Source organism: Perca flavescens, chromosome 20 (assembly GCF_004354835.1).
Source record: "Perca flavescens isolate YP-PL-M2 chromosome 20, PFLA_1.0, whole genome shotgun sequence".
NCBI lineage: Eukaryota > Metazoa > Chordata > Actinopteri > Perciformes > Percidae > Perca > Perca flavescens.
Genome location: NC_041350.1, coordinates 18,693,714 through 18,712,346, shown reverse-complemented (window position 1 = coordinate 18,712,346; position 18,633 = coordinate 18,693,714). Strand labels below are relative to the sequence as shown.

Sequence of the window (18,633 nt, the reverse complement as noted above, 5' to 3'; positions counted from 1 at the left end):
AAAATAGCCCCTGCACCAGTTTCCTTGATTTGAGTTAACCAGACAGTTGCCTTGTGACGGAGACACACACGCAATAAGCCTGTGTAGCTGCATGCTATGATCATCTGCAGGGACTCCAGCATCTTCTGAGACATGCTACGGTTGCAGGCAAGCCCAGTGAAGGGGACCAGGAAAACAAAGTGTTTGTTTACATTGTTTAGGGGAAATACACCAACATTGCGTTACATTTGTAACCGCTCTGTAATTAAATGTGACTTCTCTGATGGCCTTTTGGATTTTTGTAAAGGCTTTGGTGCGCTGGAGTGCGTAAACAGATGTGACTGCGTTTAAGAATTTAATACAGCGGTGTCATGGCTCATTGTAACACTTCAAGAGACGAACAGTTGTGCTTCTCATTCTCAAGGGAAGCCTTCCACTATGCCAGTGAGCATTTGAATATTTCAGCTTTGGGACTTTTGTAAAAATATACCATTTTAATAGTATCAGGGACTCTTACCCAACTCTGTGTGTGTGTCTTTTTAACATGTTTGCGCCCCTCTCCCCAGTTCTCCTCCTTTCCCTCTGTTTTTATTTTGGCTGAAAATTGTGTTGGATTATTTCAACACATTTTCCCTTTATCCCGTTGGATGCCAGTTTTGAAGTAGAGAGGATTACGTTGGTAAATACATTTCCTTTTGGTACAAAGCTCCAAAGCCACTCACCAGTGAAAGGGGGCCTTGATAAGAAAATTGTGTCAAGCACACTACCTCACCTCAGAACTTACCTCCCCCTCATCACCCTTCCTACTCCATTTTCCCTTTGTTTTCTCCCTACCCTTACCACCTAGACTAATTCCCTGTGGTTCATTTTCTATTTTCTGTTCAGGACTATTTTGACATCTAGTGGGGATGATAAAGTAAAAGCTCATGGAAAATGGAATCATTCTTGTATGTTTGAATTTATTCATGTGTACATTCAAGCTGTCAGTCTTCCTCTATAATACCATTTGAATTTAATTTGTTATTTTTTAATGCTCAAATGCAGCCTGTTATTAAAATGTACTACACTGCCTTGCCAATGCCACTATAAGCATGTGGTTGTTGTTGTTACACGACCTGTCCACTAGAGGGACTTCTAACATTAGCCTGGCCTTGAAGGGAACCTACGTCACGCACGCAACTTTGTTAACATTCATTTCCCACCACGAGCACACAGCAACAAACACAAATCAGAGACAGAGAACTCTGGAATGAAGCATTATCTAACAAGTGTATTAAAGTGGCTCTGTTGTAAAGGCTAACTGTGCTCGGTTAGCACAATGATATTATGTTACAAAGCACAGCCAAAACGATTTGTCATAAACTAAATAACAATAGTGTTAGCCACGATGCTAACAGCATTAATAACTAAGCCAAACTTCCCATCCTTCTTCCGATTTCCTGTCACTGCCCCCTGTACTACTTGGTTACTTGGTACATAACGTTAGCTCCGTGATGTTGTATTAACTTTAGTTGGTACGTAACATTAGCTTAGACCTCACAGTTTCTCACTCCCGCTAACTTATTGTTCATAAGATGTAATATCTTGATTTTTATTTTTTACTATTCAAATTATACTGGGCTTTCGGTATTCGTTCCAACAGCCCTAGTGTACATATACATATGTCTTTCTCCATTGTTGTCCGATTTTATATACTGATGCCCTGATGCAAAGTATTATCTGCCGTTATATTCACCCATAGACTCATTGGTTTATTTCTCTCTCTGTATCTGCAGTATAACTTTGTGGGGAGAATCCTTGGCCCTCGGGGACTCACAGCCAAACAGTTGGAAGCAGAGACGGGATGCAAAATCATGGTGCGAGGCAAGAGCTCCATGAGAGACAAGAAGAAGGTAAGCTCATCGGCATGGCAGAGTGCCCAGTGTGTTTAATGTGTTTTATCTCTAGATAACAGTGTTACTCAGTAACACAAGTTTAAAAAAAGTCCTACATTTCATTTACCACAGCAGAGCATACTAAAGCTTGGCTCTTACCTTCTCCACAGGGATTCATCATCTGTCTTGAGATGGTACACAATAATGTGAAATTTGCTGGGACTGCTGTCACACAAAAACATCCCACTAGCCCTGTAGCAGACACACGCTTCGTTAATGCCTGGTGGCTGCATTCTGATTCTGACATCTGATAGGGCTGTTTGCAAAACGCTGTGCAGTGGAAAATACAGATGGCAGTAGTAAGGCAGATGGCTAAGGCCAGAGACAGCCTCTATTTCTGGACCTCATGAGTGGAGGTTGGAGACTTAAAAGGTTAATGTTGTGTGTCTACATATCCTGAGACCCAAGGTGTGAACTTAGGCAAAACCCTTTTTGCGTTATTCTACCTGCATTTGCACACATTTTGCAAAACATGTTTTTGCCTTAAACAGCCACAGCATTTGAAAACAAAGACTGACTATGCTGATGAAAGTCTGTCAGAACATGTTGGGCTGTCCTGTATTGCCCTACCTAAGGTCAACCTTGCAGAAGTATGTATTTTAACCCTACAAAGTGGACTGGTGGCTTATTTCAGATGCCTACATATTTAATTTTGATACACCATACAATGAATGCTCCAGCAACAACAACTTACATGCATCCTTAAAGGATTTCAAAGTGTGTCAGATCAGATTTGATGGTGTACTTTGAAGTTACTACGAGGACAAATTGACAGTTTTGAAAATTGTGGTATTTCAAGCATCTGTGCATGTATTGCCCATGGGCTTCAGCCGTGTTATACTGGCTGCTTTTGGCTGTTTTTCTGTTTTTGTTTTTCTTCATTGAGTGACACCTTTTATAAAGTTGCATCTTTGTTTTTAAATATCTTTCTTTTTTCTGTACCCCCCAATTGCTCTGATTTTCCAGGTAGTGGTGCTATATCACAAGGCATTTACAAGTCAGAAGTGTATTTCATCCCTCTTGGTATGGGAATCACCTTCTCTACACACACTCACATACAGTCCACAGAGCATAATAACAGAAACAGGATTCATACACACAGATGTACACAGATTTTAAGCAGAGTCATAATCTTAGAAGCTCCAGTTTGCTGCAGGGCCAACGTTTTCTTCCTTTTTTTTTTTTTTTTTTTTAATGGCTCCTCCATTCATATTTTAATTTCTATCTCTTCCCTCGGAGTGCGTTTATTATAACAAAACAAGATAAAGACTCTCTGCTATGGTTCTTTCTTTGGAATTACATCTCAAAGTAGTTAAATGGGAGAGATCGCGCTCAAGCATGTACACTCACAGTCACACACACTTTAGAACTTTGTCTTAGCTTATTACATGAATCTAGATTCCCTTATTAATCTCTTACCATCTTAAAACTTATATTTGGACAGGACATGTCAAAGGTCCTGTGCAATTACTATGTTATAAAAGGCCCAATACAGTTAAACATTTATACACAAATAAAGCTGAGCAGGATCGCTTCTATATCAAAACACTTAACTTAATATTGGAAATGTCTCATGGATAGTCCTGGCTGGTTGTTTAGAGAAGGTATGAACTAAATGGGAAACATTTGAGGCGACAGACTGGATTTTAGCACATCTATATAATTAAATGATTGTGTCAGCTTTCTATGCAAGGCTTTATATTTTTAATTGTCCTCCATTAAAATGACACTACCTTTCTGTCCCTTACTTTAGACTATACTGGTGTATGGTTTAGATATTTACAGTAACGTTGGGTTAAGCTGGGGAAAAGATGATGAAAAAAACATCAAATGGTCTGCCAGTTTTTACATCCTTCGTTGTCTCCACTGTAGGGCTGGGTGAGAGGGAGAAAATCAGATATCACGATATTATTGACCAAATACCTCTATCAATACTGCAGCGATATTCTAGGGTCGACAATTGGTACTTTAACAAAATATCTTCACATTTAGATTTTAGATAAATAATCATCAGTAATGTGGACATAATGTCTAAGTGGGTAAAAGGCAAATAATAGAACAGCTAGAAGGTGTGGTAAGTTCAGAAAATGCATCACTTTACTGTAATCCAGCCTCTAAAACCAGGAAAAGACGACACTTATGTCATATCTCGATATTACGATATCCAAAATTGAAGACGATATCTAGTCTCATATCACAATATTTTGTTATATTGCCCAGCCCTACTCCACTGTCAATAATCATCACTATCAGGTTTGCTCCCTGTACCCCAAATGCTTTTGGATGGCCATGGTGTCATAACTGTAGCTCAGCCCCAGACAAAGCCTCAGCTGTATCCTCCAGTCTCTGCATTCTCAAAGTATTTTGAGCTTGACGCCCTGAGGCAGCAGAGGAAGCCGCAGGAGCAGCTTAGCCAGTGTGTTTATTCAGGATCCATTAGCGGCAGCATTTTTATGCTCTCAATAATTCAGCTGGTTGCTCCCTTCTGGGCTGCACTGCCTGGCGGGGAGTCGGCTCACTGGAGCTATGCAGTGGGAGAGAGTCGAGCTGAGACTGAGGGACAGGGAAGGAAGCAGAGTAAAATAAAGACTAATGGCGAGCAAAGAAAAGCAAATCAAGTAGACGATAAGCAGGAAAGAAGCAGGTGAAAAGAAACATTTGATACTTAACAAATATAATGCTTATAATTATGGGTATCCTTATCATTTTTTTTTCACTCCCAAACTGATCATTGAATCATTTTGTTATATTGTGGATTTCCTGTAATAATTTGTGTTCAAATTATTTTGATTGCTGTCAATTTCCCCCACAAGTACTGTTCAAGCTTGCTGTCACTGATTACTGTCCTGATATCCAGATCCTTTTAAGCTATACTTTTGCTTTGTTAGCTGTGGCCAGACATTGTATTTTCTCACAGAGGCTTTTCTGTTTATAGTAAAAGAAACATAGTATTTCTACTACTACTGTAGTTCCTTGTATAATTTGAGCAGGTTACAGTTTTAACAAGGATAAACAACCCTTATTATTTCAGCATTTTTGTCCGAAGCCTAAGTAACGTCTACAGTGACTAAGACTTCTTTTCAAATGCCAACAGACTTTAGTCTTTAGTCTGTAATCAAATGACGAGGTATTCCAATTCAGTTTGTCTAAATTTGGCTTATAGTACATGCATATTTAGCTAAGAATATTGAGAGAGAACCCAGCAGAAATATATAGTTTTTAATCATTTATGTATTGATATGGCAGTCATAATCACAGTATGAAAATGGTGAAATCACTAAACCCACTTGTGCATGTGTGTGGGCAGGATTTGATGTTCAGCTCAAATAATGGGAGACAGGAGAGACGAACGCAGGATAATAACCTGTTCCAAGACTGCACTTCACACTCTGATTAAGCTAGACCAAATACAAAGTGTCTGTGAGAGTAACTGAGTAAGTGCAGGTACATTCCTGTAACTTCTCTGGATTGAGACTTTTAGACACATTTTTAAGACTGGATGGATTACACACTATTTCCATAGAGAGTACTTCTTTTAAGGTGTCTATGACACCACTACACTCAACCCTCCAGTCTCTTTTATTTGGGGGCCTTTTCTGAGCTTGATGTTAAATTGTGTAAATTCTTTAGTTACTGCCCAAAGGGAAGAAGCATGTAGGCTATGTCCTTTTGACAATAATTGTCTTAACAGTTGGAAGGAAAAATGACTCCTCCTCCTGGAGCCTTATTCCAATCAAACTTTTATCTAATGTGGCAGCTTGAGGCCCCCTGGTTTTCACTCTTACAGACATGTTTAATGCAAAACAGCAGGAACAACAGCAATTAAATTACAGGTACGTTATATCGACCATTACACATGTAGAATAGGAATTAGTTAGTTGTTTTTTGTTGTTGTTTTTACTTTGAGCCAAACTAAGTGTCCTTTCAGACTTGCCCTTTGAGAAATGCTCTATATGAAACAAATTTCCTAAGCTTTGTTTTTTTGCGGACTGTCCCGACACAATGTCCAAGTGTTACTTTTGATGATTAGTGGCTGGAATTGGCTTTGAGAGAAGGCATGCGGATGGCAAATAGCACATGTATAGTGGTCCCTGCAACATAGATTTTTAAGGCTGTAATTGATATAATTTCCTCTTTTGAAGGAGTGCTGTAGTATGGATCGTTTTTTCACACAGAGCTAGAAATCCTGACATTTAGGTGACCAGTTCCAGATTTCATTTTCAGACATTTTATGTAGTTATTTTTTTTTATAAAAACAAATCTGACCCTAAGCAATCATTGAAGTAGACCAAAATCATAAAGTATTAAGTTTTGATTCTGATCAGCATTCAAAGGCAGTCTGTTTTACTTGAAAAGTCGAGTATAATTTTTTTTTTTTTTTTAAAGTTGCGAGTTGTTTTTAGTTTGTTTAATATTAGTTTAATATTTCTTTATCATTATAATTCCTCTACAGCCCTGCCTGCCCTCTCTTGTCCTTCCATACCTCTGCAGCTCCCTACTGCACCTGTTTGGTGTGCTGGCATTTAGCCTCTGTTGCATTGGGAATGTCCTTTAGGATCAAAGAAGAAGGGACTGTTCTGAGTGGGAGAGTGTAAACCGTTTCATTTATGAGCATTAAAGTGCAACATTTGTATGTGGTGTCATCCATGTTGAGAATTGAGGCCATAAAGTTTATTTGGCTCAAGCCAAAGGGTGTGAAAGCCAGCAGCCAAACAGGTGCTGTACAGACGATTGAAGTCAGGCAACATAACTGAGCAGTTGTTCTATCTGATCCTATTCTTAGATGTTGAGTCTAGCTGCAGTTTCCATGCTATTTATTCATGCTACATATTTTGCCAAAACCGATTACCTTCTGGTATGTGGTTATTGCCATGGCATATGATGTGGGTCGGCGTGGACGTTGTCTTCAAAGGCCTTCCCAGTATTCCCTTTAGCGCTCCCCTCCCCTCTCTTTTCTCACCCTTCTCCTGTTTGTCATGCCGTCGCTTACTCTCAGAGGGTACACAGTGACGTGTGTGTGTGTGTGTGTGTGTGTGTGTGTGTGTGTGTGTGTGTGTGTGTGTGTGTGTGTGTGTGTGTGTGTGTGTGTGTGTGTGTGTGTGTGTGTGTGTGTGTGTGTGTGTGTGTGTGTGTGTGTGTGTGTGTGTGTGTGTGTGTGTGTGTGTGTGTGTGTGTGTGTGTGTGTGTGTGTGTGTGTGTGTGTGTGTGTTTTCCCAGCTGTATTTGCCCACAATCTGCCAGAGCGCACACACAGACACATGATTGACTAATCTTGTTGGATCCTACTTTGGCAACCCTATGTCAATATAGGGCATTTATGTATCTACCATGTGCTTTCATACAGTGCCCTGCATTCAGAGGCAGCCCTTGTGGCCTGTCTGTCTGTGTCCCTTCTAGAAAATGCTGAGTCACCTTCTAGTCCCCATGTCCCCTAATAGGCCGTAGGCAAACAGCCATGGTGAAATAATGGCCTTACTGCTGAAACTAGGCCCTCCCCCCGTGTGGAAAAGGGGAAAACGAGAGTGGAATATTGTGTGTGTGTGTGTGTGTGTGTGTGTGTGTGTGTGTGTGTGTGTGTGTGTGTGTGTGTGTGTGTGTGTGTGTGTGTGTGTGTGTGTGTGTGTGTGTGTGTGTGTGTGTGTGTAGCAGTGCCATGGCAACAGGTGTCTTTGGAGTAGAGACCAGGTGGGTGGCACTTAGCTCAAGCTCGAAGCTATATATATATGTGTGTGTGCGTGCTCGTTAAGTATATGGAAATCCTGTCGGATGGATAGGATTTCCATATACAGAGCACTGCAATGCATTGTTTGTAATTAGACACCCTCAAATGAGTGATTTGAAGTTGGGGTGGTTTGTATGTGTGGGGGTAAACAACAATGTTCATCAACAGTTTGTACAAACTTGCACCAACAACAGGAGGAGAGAAAGCTGGGTTGCAGTTGACCGCCTGGGAGGAAATCCCAATTCAGATTTTTAAATAATTATTAGTTATATTCATTTTGAAATGTTGTTTTTGTCTTCATAAAATCAGGTAAATATTAACATTGTAACATTATAATCCTGTTTCGATGTTTTAATGGGGTGTTACACATCAAAGAATTTGAGGTTGTCTGTTTCAGACAATCTAGACCTCAACTCCTCACCTAAGGGGGAAGTAGTCAACTTTCAAACCGCTGACTTACATGGTTGTACAGTGACATGCGATACAACCTCAAAAGCTTTTTAAAGCGCTCTTAGTGTCTGCTCACTGCATTTACTGTCAGCGGGGCAACCAGAAGAGGGAGGAAAGTAGATGGAGAAGCGTGTTTTTAAAAAGAAAACGCAAATGTGAGGCTACTCCACATTTGTCTCTACATAGCACATTGACCTTTTCACAAAAAAATCTAGTTTGACTGGGCTTTTCATGGAGGCACCTAAAAATTTTAAACGTTATGCACTATTTCCCAAACTCAGCCTTCCCAATTCAAATCTTGAAACGGCTTCCTATTTAACTGTGTTGAATGGGCTATTGGGCTATGATGTCGGTCTTGAATATAGCCTATTTTGCCTTTCTTGGCACCCTCTTAGTGCTCTACTGCAGCCTTTTCATGGGGGAAAACGACTCCCTTAGAGAGCATTGTAAACCGGACAGTATTGTCCATGCAAACACAAGTCAGAGACAGAGGCACATGCTTGTGCACATTTACACACAATCCTGTTGAACTATATTTGAAATCCTACTAGTTAAGTTGGTGTGGCAAAAAAAAAAAATCCCCAATTCATCTCTCTCTGATATTAATTGCTGCAGGGCTAGCTGTCGTCTTTGTCTCTGTGAAACGAGGGATCTATTAAAGAAGGGTGTCCTTTTCAAAGTTAAAGCTAAATAGCTGACTAAAGGACCGCTCATGTCATCCTGCTTCTCTTCACAGGGCCCTGTCGTCCTCTGTGTATGCCTGCCTCTCGCCTCCACTTCCTCTGATATGCTGTGTTACTGCACTGGTGCTCCAACACACCCACACTGTCACATTTACTCACCATCTCTTTCTTGCTCTCTCTCTATCCAGGAGGAGCAGAACAGAGGGAAGCCAAACTGGGAACATTTAAACGAAGACCTTCATGTCCTGATCACAGTGGAAGACACACAGGGCAGAGCTGAGATCAAGATGAGGAGAGCGGTGGAGGAGGTCAAGAAGCTCCTCGTACCTGCTGTGAGTACATACCACACGCAATCTAATATACACGCATCACGCGCAATGGTAGCTGCCTTTGGCCTAATAATTTATGTATTGCTCTCCACAAGTAACGCCATTTGAGTTTCCAAGGAAGTTGACACAAAGGATGTGGTTTAGCTCTGATTTAGTAGTGCTGAGAGAGGCCTTTTCCATGCTTCACTATCTTAGTCCAAACAAAATAATGGAGCTACACATGGAAAACCACAGCTATCCCACTGTTAGCATCCTGTTTACTTCCTTTTATAGACCAGGGGAACAGGATGGCTGTACCCCCAGAGGAGTGGAAAAACATAGCTAGCTGCACACACCTCCTGTGACTGCCACATTTCATCGCCGCTTCCCCCCTGCCTCAACTTCCTCATACACTGTGCCACTGGTAATGGCTGCTGATAGTTTTTTTGGCGTGCAATGTGTATTTTTGCTGTTAACTGTGGTGACCAGGTGGACAGGGCAGCTGAAGGCCCAGATTTGCCATCAGGTGGCAATGCACAGGGGTTGGTGGTCTGCGGAAATGGGGCCAGCCAATGCTAGGCATGCAAGGTTAAACAAGAGATGCAGTGTCACTTAAATCCTAATGTTGTTTAGCTGCTTCCCTTGATGCCCTTTATCCCGTAAATACAGAATTATGTTTACCCGTGTACTTCATTTACATTCTTTCACTTTGGGGGAAACAAATGCAGCAAGGACACTGTTTATCCTAGATATAGCTGCATTACAATTTATCAGCTTATAATTTTTCAGTAGCATTATGAGGCTTTCTGCAAACACTGGGCAAGTGGCACCTCAAGGAAGACGACCTCCTTTAATTATAAACAAATACACAAAGTGTAGAGGAGGGCAGGAAATTGTAGAATCATGGTGCATCTATATGCATACTATCAAGTAGACGAAGAGTTTAATCGGAAAACATGCCTGAAAAGGCTAAACTGTATAAGGCTGTCTTTATTATGGTTATATTTGGGCCATGAACTTTAACTTTTTGTTTAGTTCATCTGAAACTAGCAGAAATGTTCTAAAGAGTGATGAAGAATGAGTCAATGTTAACACGTGGGGACACAACAACAGCAAAATACATACACAACCAAACCCCTTTTGGTGTCCTTTTAAGTCAATGACAGCTCTTGGCAGCTAACGCTCATCTGAATGGAGTGGCACAAAAATCTCCGTTAATTTTGCAGCCTGACAAGTGCATCAAAAATGGTCTGGTGAATTAGAACCTGAACCATTTATTGGTTAAGGAAAAAGCTCTCCTCTTTTATTTCTCACACACATAAAGCAGCTTCAAGCTCTTTTGAGATACTAATGAAATATTTTCTCATAAAAAATCACTCTACCCTTAATTCAAATAAGAGTTTTATATGGTTAATTAATGACCCATTGCAATCCTCCAGAGGCCATTTTCCTTCAAGCAAGGCATCTTTGTTCATTTAAATGCAATGAAAAGATCCTTCCATTAGACAGATGTTTGTGTGTTTTCTGAGCCAATTATGTGTGTGTGTGTATATATATGTGTGTGTATATATGTGTGTGTGTGTGTGTGTGTATGTATGTGTGTGTGTGTATATATATATATATATATATATATATATATATATATATATATATATATATATATATATATATATATATATATATATATATATATATATATATATATGGCACTGGCCTAGCGTATGACAAATAAATGTCAATAGAAGTGACGTAGTGTCAGTATGCTAGAATAAGTGTCCAGTAATCCTGTCCCTGAACGTTGGGTCGGTGTGTTATCTACCAATGAACCCCTTAGGGCACTATATTTTTTTCATGTCATGTGTGGGCAGTAGAGCTAGCTGACAGTAATGCCCTTTATCATGCTAAACTACATTGGATTAAAGTTTAGACACGCTAGGAACGCACTGTTCTAATGAAGGGCATCTTCTCCACATTTTGGCAGTGTAAAATCGCCATTATTAAATCGCACAGGAAACAAAATGTGAGGTCATGCTTTTTATTCCTTTTCAAGGAACAGGCTGTACTTGTCATTAAAGAGGACCCAGCTGCAGAAGTTAAACAAAGAGGGAAAATAAAATGATAGCCAAAAGGTTGTTTTGTCTGCAAAGTTTATGGTTTATTAAAGTTAAAGGCTGTATAATGATCATTTTGTTTTTAAATAATTTCATAATTGACTCACTTGGGATAAGGGGCCAGGATGTCTTGACACTGAAACTTTTACCTAACCCTTAACCAGCCAAGCTAAACTCACAGTGATGTAACAGTCAGGCTTATAGTGTTTATTTATGAGATGAGATAATTGTGTTTTTGTAAATACAATATTGTTTAGTAGTAATGTTTTTAGTTTGATCATTGAAAGTTGTTTTTGTGTTAAATATTTTTTCAAAGTCACTGAGCTAACAAGATGTGGGACCAACTGTCAAGACATATGAGAGTATGTATGTTTTAAATATATTCTGTCTGTGTCTGAATCATCGACAGTTCAGTGGTTAGTCTGGCAAATATTGACATTTGTGTTGCAAAACGCCCTGTCAATGGCTGCTCCTTACTCAGAGATTGACAGTTGGAATAGGGTATTGATGGGAAGTGGGAAGGTTCACAGTTGTTCCTCTTTGCCCCCTGTACGGCTCTTTTGCTCCCTAGTCCTGTGAACTCTTCAACTCTCCATGAACTGGGAGCAGGGGAACATCGGCAAGATGAGAGAGACAGAGTGAGGGAGGGAGAGATGGGTGGGAGAGCTTGATTGAGCTACTCTTTCAAGTGTGGATTTACTCCACTGATCCAGCCCTAGTACAAACGCTCACAATAGAGCACACACACACACACACACACAAACAAAGATACGCATGCCCAGAAAAATACTTGCATGCAAGTATATACACACTCACTAAAATGCTCTGCTCATCCCTTGAGTCCTTGGTTAAGGCCCTCAAACGGAGCCGGCAGCAGAGCCCCACTGCACTTTAGGTAACCTCCACTTAGATACTTGCAGAGCTTTGTGCATAAACCCTGGCTGGCTTGCTCTACTTCCCCTTCCTGTCCCTAGAAGGGCTGGAGAGCAATAATAATTGACTCGTAGGTAGGTATTGTCCTGTGATTTACAACAGACTCTGGCCAATTGTGAGAGAGACAGACAACCTGACATGTGTATATCCCATGATTACATACAATGATGTAACCATCACAAATAGGAATCCGGTTTAACGGACACCCACTTAAGCCCAAATCCATCTGAATTACCTCCACATGTTATTAATGATCTTCTGCTGAGCTGTACTCCCATGTCAACTAATTTTGGATGGTAAACCATTACATCTACAGGCATAACCACAGTTAAATTAAACTATGCCATCCTTGCCCACCATGTATGCTTTTTTTACACCGCGGTTAAACGTGTTTTGGTCTTTTGGTGTTATGTATAGGTGATGATCAGCAATGTGATAGCACTGTTTATTTGTGTGTGTGTCTTTGACAGGTGTACGCACTGGACATTTTTATGGATATAATAAATTCTCATTGTCCCCTCAGGTCACTGCACTGTATGAAGGGCTTATGGGAAAATGACAGACAGGCAGACAATTGGACAAGGCCATCTGAGACCAGACAAAGGCCTTGTCCTTAAGGAACCCTGAGTGCTTTCGCCCAAAGGCACCTTTTCCTATTAGATATTAAAGCTGCAGGAGGTAGAATTTCTTTTTTTTTTTTTTTAAACATGTTACTGTGGAAACGTACCCCAAGTACAGCACCTCATGCTTTCTGAGATTTTCCATTTTTATAGCTACGTACAGGATTTTTACTCTGGTGAAAAGTCTGTTGATTCTGTTCTTTTGTGAATATTTAATCAGAAGGGACTGCTGTACAGAAATTACATTTTTGTATTCTATATTAGTGAACAGGTTTCCAGTAGCTGGCAAACTGACACACAAAATGACCACAATATTTAAAGTGAGGTAGCTAACTTTGTGGGCCATAGACGTGGTAATTTTTTGTTGGACCCTGATGGGAATATTTTCAGTGACGTAGCCAACTATGTGGGCTAAAAGAAATGTAAAATAGTCCTAGAACCTTGACGTGAAGTTAAGACTTTTCATAAGTTTAGGGTATTGCAATTTCAGCAAACGGTAGCTTCATTCAGCTTATGTTTGTTAGGTAAATAAATCTAAGCGATGTGATGCACGTAGCTCATGGCCACTTTCGTTATTTAAAATTAGCCCTCAGATAAAAAAAAAGGTTGGACACCACTGCTGTACCCGTTACGGTGAGAACTGAAGCTACTACTCCTATTTAAATTATGTGAGATTGCCTGATAAAGGAAGCTCCAAACAATGCTATCTACATTGCTCTACATTTGATACAGTGCAGTGATGGCAGGCACTTGTCGCAAGGTATCTTACAGTACATTAAGAGATGTACACACACACAGAGCACCCAAGAAGCAGGGAAAGTTAGGTTTGAAAGGAGAATAGAAAAAAGAACTAGTTGGCGCAGGGACACTTTGGCCCTGGAGAGCGAAGTGCATGTCTCCCTGACTGAAACTGTCATTGCCGAGAACAAAGTGAGCATGGTAGCAGCCCGAGCAGACCAGCGGCCTCGAGCACTATTCCATTTGCAACACGCTGGGAACGGAGTCCTGCTCTCTTGCTCCAACTTACTCCTCCCACTTGTGCTCCATATCCCCACGTTCCCCTAAATCCTTCTATTGCCCCTTTTTTAAAGTTCTATTTTTGGCATTTTTTTCCACTTATGTAGTTCTTGTGCACATTAGTTGATGGTTTCATGCTCCACTTATTTATTTTTTTTATGTGTTGGCAGTGGATAACAGTGAGAGCTTTCCATCCATTGTCATGTTTGGCTCACCATCTCATTGTATTGCTTCTAGGCCAAGACTAAGCTTCTCTTTTGGGCAAACCTGTACGCCCGCCCCTTTGTTCTTATTCCTGTATCTTGTTCCCTTGAGCCTTCACTCTCTCCCCATCTCTCTTTCTCGTCACCTCTTTCTCTCTGCTATGGACCACCTTTGAGGAAGAACATACAGTAGATGGTGTTTTTGTAAAAGGCAGACAGATGGACCTTAACGGACGCCAAGTTTGGCGCTCTGCGGGGTGTTGTGTCTGTACTCGCCAGCATGCATCCGACTTGGTGCTACAATGGCAGCACCATCAGAACCACTGACCAGACAGGAAAGGCACATGCACAGAGAGAATAAGATGCCGAACAAGCAGAGCTAGATTTAAACAGTGGAATTCTGTTCTAGGCAGCATTGTACTGACTTTGCAATCAATAAACACCTCTTTTTGTTTTTCTTTCTCTGTTTCTAGCTCTCACTCTGTCCTCTCTCTCTGTCAGCAGTGTATGACAAATGAGTACAAAACACCATCTGGCTGCAACCATCATTGTGTGCCTCTCCAATTAATGATGTTTATTCTCTGTTAGGCCTACCTATCACTACCTTTCTCATTTTATTTACTCTTAATCTACTCAATCCCCCCCCAACATCTGTCATGCATGATATATCCAGCCATCTCCACAACAGAAGCTCACTTTTCTCATTGAGCCTGATTGGGTGGTGCTGCTGTGTCTACCATAGTGTAATTACTCAAAACTGCAACTTTACATCTAAGATATGTGGGAGATTATGTGTCCTTGGGTTCTGAAAGGAGAAGTTGAGGTATGATGAAACTAGCTTGTGTGTTTCTATTATCCCTGGACATCTTTGATCGCCCCATGGCCATGCCCCCTTGTTTATTGCCTGTAACCTAGCTGCAAGGAAAGCAGTACAGCTGCAGAGTAAAGACGGTTACAGACGCACACTGTTGGAACGAATACCGTAAATCAAATATCATTTGAATAGTAAAAAAATCAATACTATTCAAATGCTGAAATCACTATTCGAATGTGACTTCTTTTTTTTTATCAATATGTTGGCTAATGTTAGCTAATCTCCCTCTTCTCGCCTTGGCCTACCCACATGTGTCACTGTTACTCACAGAGTAACGTTATTACAGGGGGGAATGAAATCGGGAGGAGGACGGGAAGAGTTTTAACATTAAAACTTTAAAATCGACATCCACCGAGCCAATGCCAGTGTGCTTATGTTAACATTAGATAGCTCATTCTTGTTTTCTAACTGCATCACAAGTTATAGGAGCTTTGCTGGGAGCTTCATGGAGACAGCTAAAGTTTATGTTAGCTGCCCTACAGCTGTCAGAGTTAGCCTTGACTTCATATATTACCTTCTAATAGCTGTATTCTCAGTAACGTGACAATCTACAAGAAAAAAGTTGCTCACTAAAATAGTAGTGACAGCACGTTTGGCTTAGTTATCCATGCCGTTTGCATCGTAGCTAACGCTATTTTTACTTAACTAGTTTATGACAAATCGTTTCAGCTGTGCTTTGTGCTAACAGAGCACTGTTAGGTTTTACAACAGAGCCGCTTCAATACACTATTAGATAATGCTTCATTACAAACTTCTATGTTGATTTGTGTTTGTCGCTGTGTGCTCGTGGTGGAAAATGAATGTAAACAAAGTTGCGTGCAATCGCCATGACGTAGGTCCACTTCAAGGCCAGGCTAATGTTAGAAGTCCCTCTAGTGGACAGAACGTGTAACAACCACATTCTTATAATGGCATTGGCAATGCATAAGAGTAGTGTAGTACATATTAATAACAGGCAGCATTTGAGCATTAAATATTTGAATATTTAAAAAATAAAATTTGAATGGTATCATAGATGAAGATTGGCAGCTCTAACACACACACACACACACACACTATGCAATGTGATAAAGGCTGTAGTATCTGTTCTTGTCCCATGCACTATACATTTGTGGTATTAGGTATTATGTCACTATACCAGCCAGCTCAAGTAAGCTTAGAGGCTCTGCAGGTAGGCTGTAGTTTTAGTCAACCTTGCAGACTGAGTCCCTGTAGGCTTCCATTACCTTCATCAGGCTAATGAAGGAGTTGGATTGGATCATATTAACCTCCTGATCTCCACCTCCCAGGACACCACAGCTACAACAGACTGGACTGCACTGTTCATTGCGGTGTGTGTGTGTGTGTGTGTGTGTGTGTGTGTGTGTGTGTGTGTGTGTGTGTGTGTGTGTGTGTGTGTGTGTGTGTGTGTGTGTGTGTGTGTGTGTGTGTGTGTGTGTGTGTGTGTGTGTGTGTGTGTGTGTGTGTGATCCCTCCTGCATATAGACACTGCGTCTCCCACATGAATGTTAATCATCTTTTTAATTGGCTTCCTTGACTTGGTGACCTCTACTTGAGACGGCTAGCCTGCATCACTGTGCTCCTCCTTCAGTGCTGTTCTGCTGTTTTCTTACTTTGCCTGTTGTGTGTGTCTGTCTTGTGTAGTCTTTTTTTTTTTTTAGCTTCCATTCACTCTTTAGCAGTAGAGATTGGAGCTGGCCTAAAGGCAGTGTGACTTTTGACCCACAGCCATCCTCTTGTCCTCCACTTTCATTATTATCCATCTTCACATCCTCACACTCTCTGTACTCATTTACCCAGCCTTTTGGTCCTTATATGCCCTTCTAACACATTTGAGACTGATGCTTCACTGACACCTATTAAAACCCTGTAACCAGGAGAGCAGAGGAGAACAAACGCTAAAACTGTGTGAAGTATGAAATGCCTCTGATTAATGATCTAGAGGTGAAAAGATAATGATTACTACTGCATGTCATTTGATTGGTTGGTGTGTAAGAAATGACCATGCTTGGCTATGTCAGGTGAAACAGCATTGGCTCAAGAATGCATGTTAGGGCTGAACGATTAATTGCATTTGCAATTAAATCGCGATATGTTAAAATTAAATTTTCTAACCGCAAAGGCTGCGAATAAACTCTGGTCACATGACATGCGAGAGTAAAGCAGTCTACAGAGGAAGCATCAACTTTCCAAGTAGCTGCACAGCGTCAGGTATTGTGCAAATCTTGCCCTGGTAACGTTGCTACCTCACAGAGCAACACTACTAACTTGTTTCTAAAAAAAAATAAAACGCCACAAAGCCATGTACGATAGTTGCATGTCTAAAAAGCCATGTACTTGACACCAGGATGTTAAGTAAGCGAAATACCACTCCATAGGTATCACCGACTGAAATTTTAATAGATCTCGACAGGGGACCAGACTTCGATACAACAAGCGTAACTCCATGTAAACATACTTCAGTAACAGAACGTGGAAATTACGCAGTAAAAGAGTTTATAATGAAAGATGATGCATCTCCGTACGGTGACCAAGCCTGGGCTCTCGGCTTTGATAAATACAATGGAGAAGTGGTACAACATGCCCTCCGCACATATTTTAACCAGGTTGCCATATTGGAGCTACACAATAAATGTAAACGGAGAATCGCAGCGCAGTTGAAAACATTTTTTTCAGAGTTTTTCCGCTGCAAAACTGATATGGTCAACCCGTAGGATCACTATGGTTGGCAGTGCCATACTCATTGTGCACATATAATATTGTGTTGGTCATAATATACAATGATTTGTTTGTCTTTGTTGAATAATACAGCAGATAAAGAACTTAAAAAGTAATCACATTTTAAATCGCAATTTGGGTTTTAAAAAATCGCAATTAGATTATTTTCCAAAATCGTTAACCTTACTGCATGTCGACATTTTGGATGCCCTGCTAACAGCCTTTTTTCATCAACTTATTGGTTACATAAATAACTGGCAAGCTAAAGTGCAGAAGCCACTCTTCAACTGCACTCCAGACACCAAAACAACAATAAAATGCCTATTTCCTCTAGCCTGAATGTTGGCATGAACTTCAAAAACCTGAAAGTGGGCTCAAGCAAGACCCTGACTGGCATCCCAGTACAGACTGGGTTGGAAATAAACACACATGCAACCAGTCACATCACACAGAGGACCCACACAGGAAAACACACAATTATTGGCTATTTTTTTCAGAGAGAGAGAGAGAGAGAGAGAGAGAGAGAGAGAGAGAGAGAGAGAGAGAGAGAGAGAGAGAGAGAGAGAGAGAGAGAGAGAGAGAGAGAGAGAGAGAGAGAGAGAGAGAGAGAGAGAGAGAGAGAGAGAGAGAGAGAGAGAGAGAGAGAGAGAGAGAGAGAGAGAGAGAGAGAGAGAGATTGTATTTACCAGCTCACAAATGTGCAGAAAAGGGAAACCCACCATCCAACCCTCTTAGGTAAATCCCTTTAGAAGACGAGAGGCCTGTACTATAAAGCAAGATTTGGCGTTAACGAGGTAACTTCAGGTTCAACCCAGGGTTTTCTGTACCACAACAGTGGATCACTTGTCACTGGGTTCAATCGCTGTGGTAACTTAAGCTGAACACCTAACCTGGTCGGTAGCAGGATAAGTTGGAGATTAGAGATAACTGGTGTAAAAGCACTGCCTACTGACCAATCAATACTCGATTGATAATGGCATCACCGTTCCTAGAAGATCAGGCGGTGCACAGAGAGAGCGGGAGAGAGGGGTGCGCTCATAAAAGTTAAAACATTTAGAGACCGACAACCCCCGTTAACATT

The 18,633-nt window shown here is 40.9% G+C and overlaps 1 protein-coding gene across 4 annotated transcripts in view; it reads left to right on the top strand.

Moving 5' to 3' along the window:
• The window catches only part of qkia (QKI, KH domain containing, RNA binding a), an 85,101-nt gene that overhangs the window by 40,202 nt on the left and 26,266 nt on the right, over positions 1-18,633 (top strand). For all 4 annotated transcript variants that reach the window (XM_028565149.1, XM_028565150.1, XM_028565151.1 and 1 more), the window contains exons 3-4: positions 1,755-1,871; positions 8,957-9,100. In XM_028565149.1, coding sequence (XP_028420950.1) covers positions 1,755-1,871; positions 8,957-9,100 — 261 coding nt within the window. The remainder of the gene's footprint in view (positions 1-1,754; positions 1,872-8,956; positions 9,101-18,633) is intronic.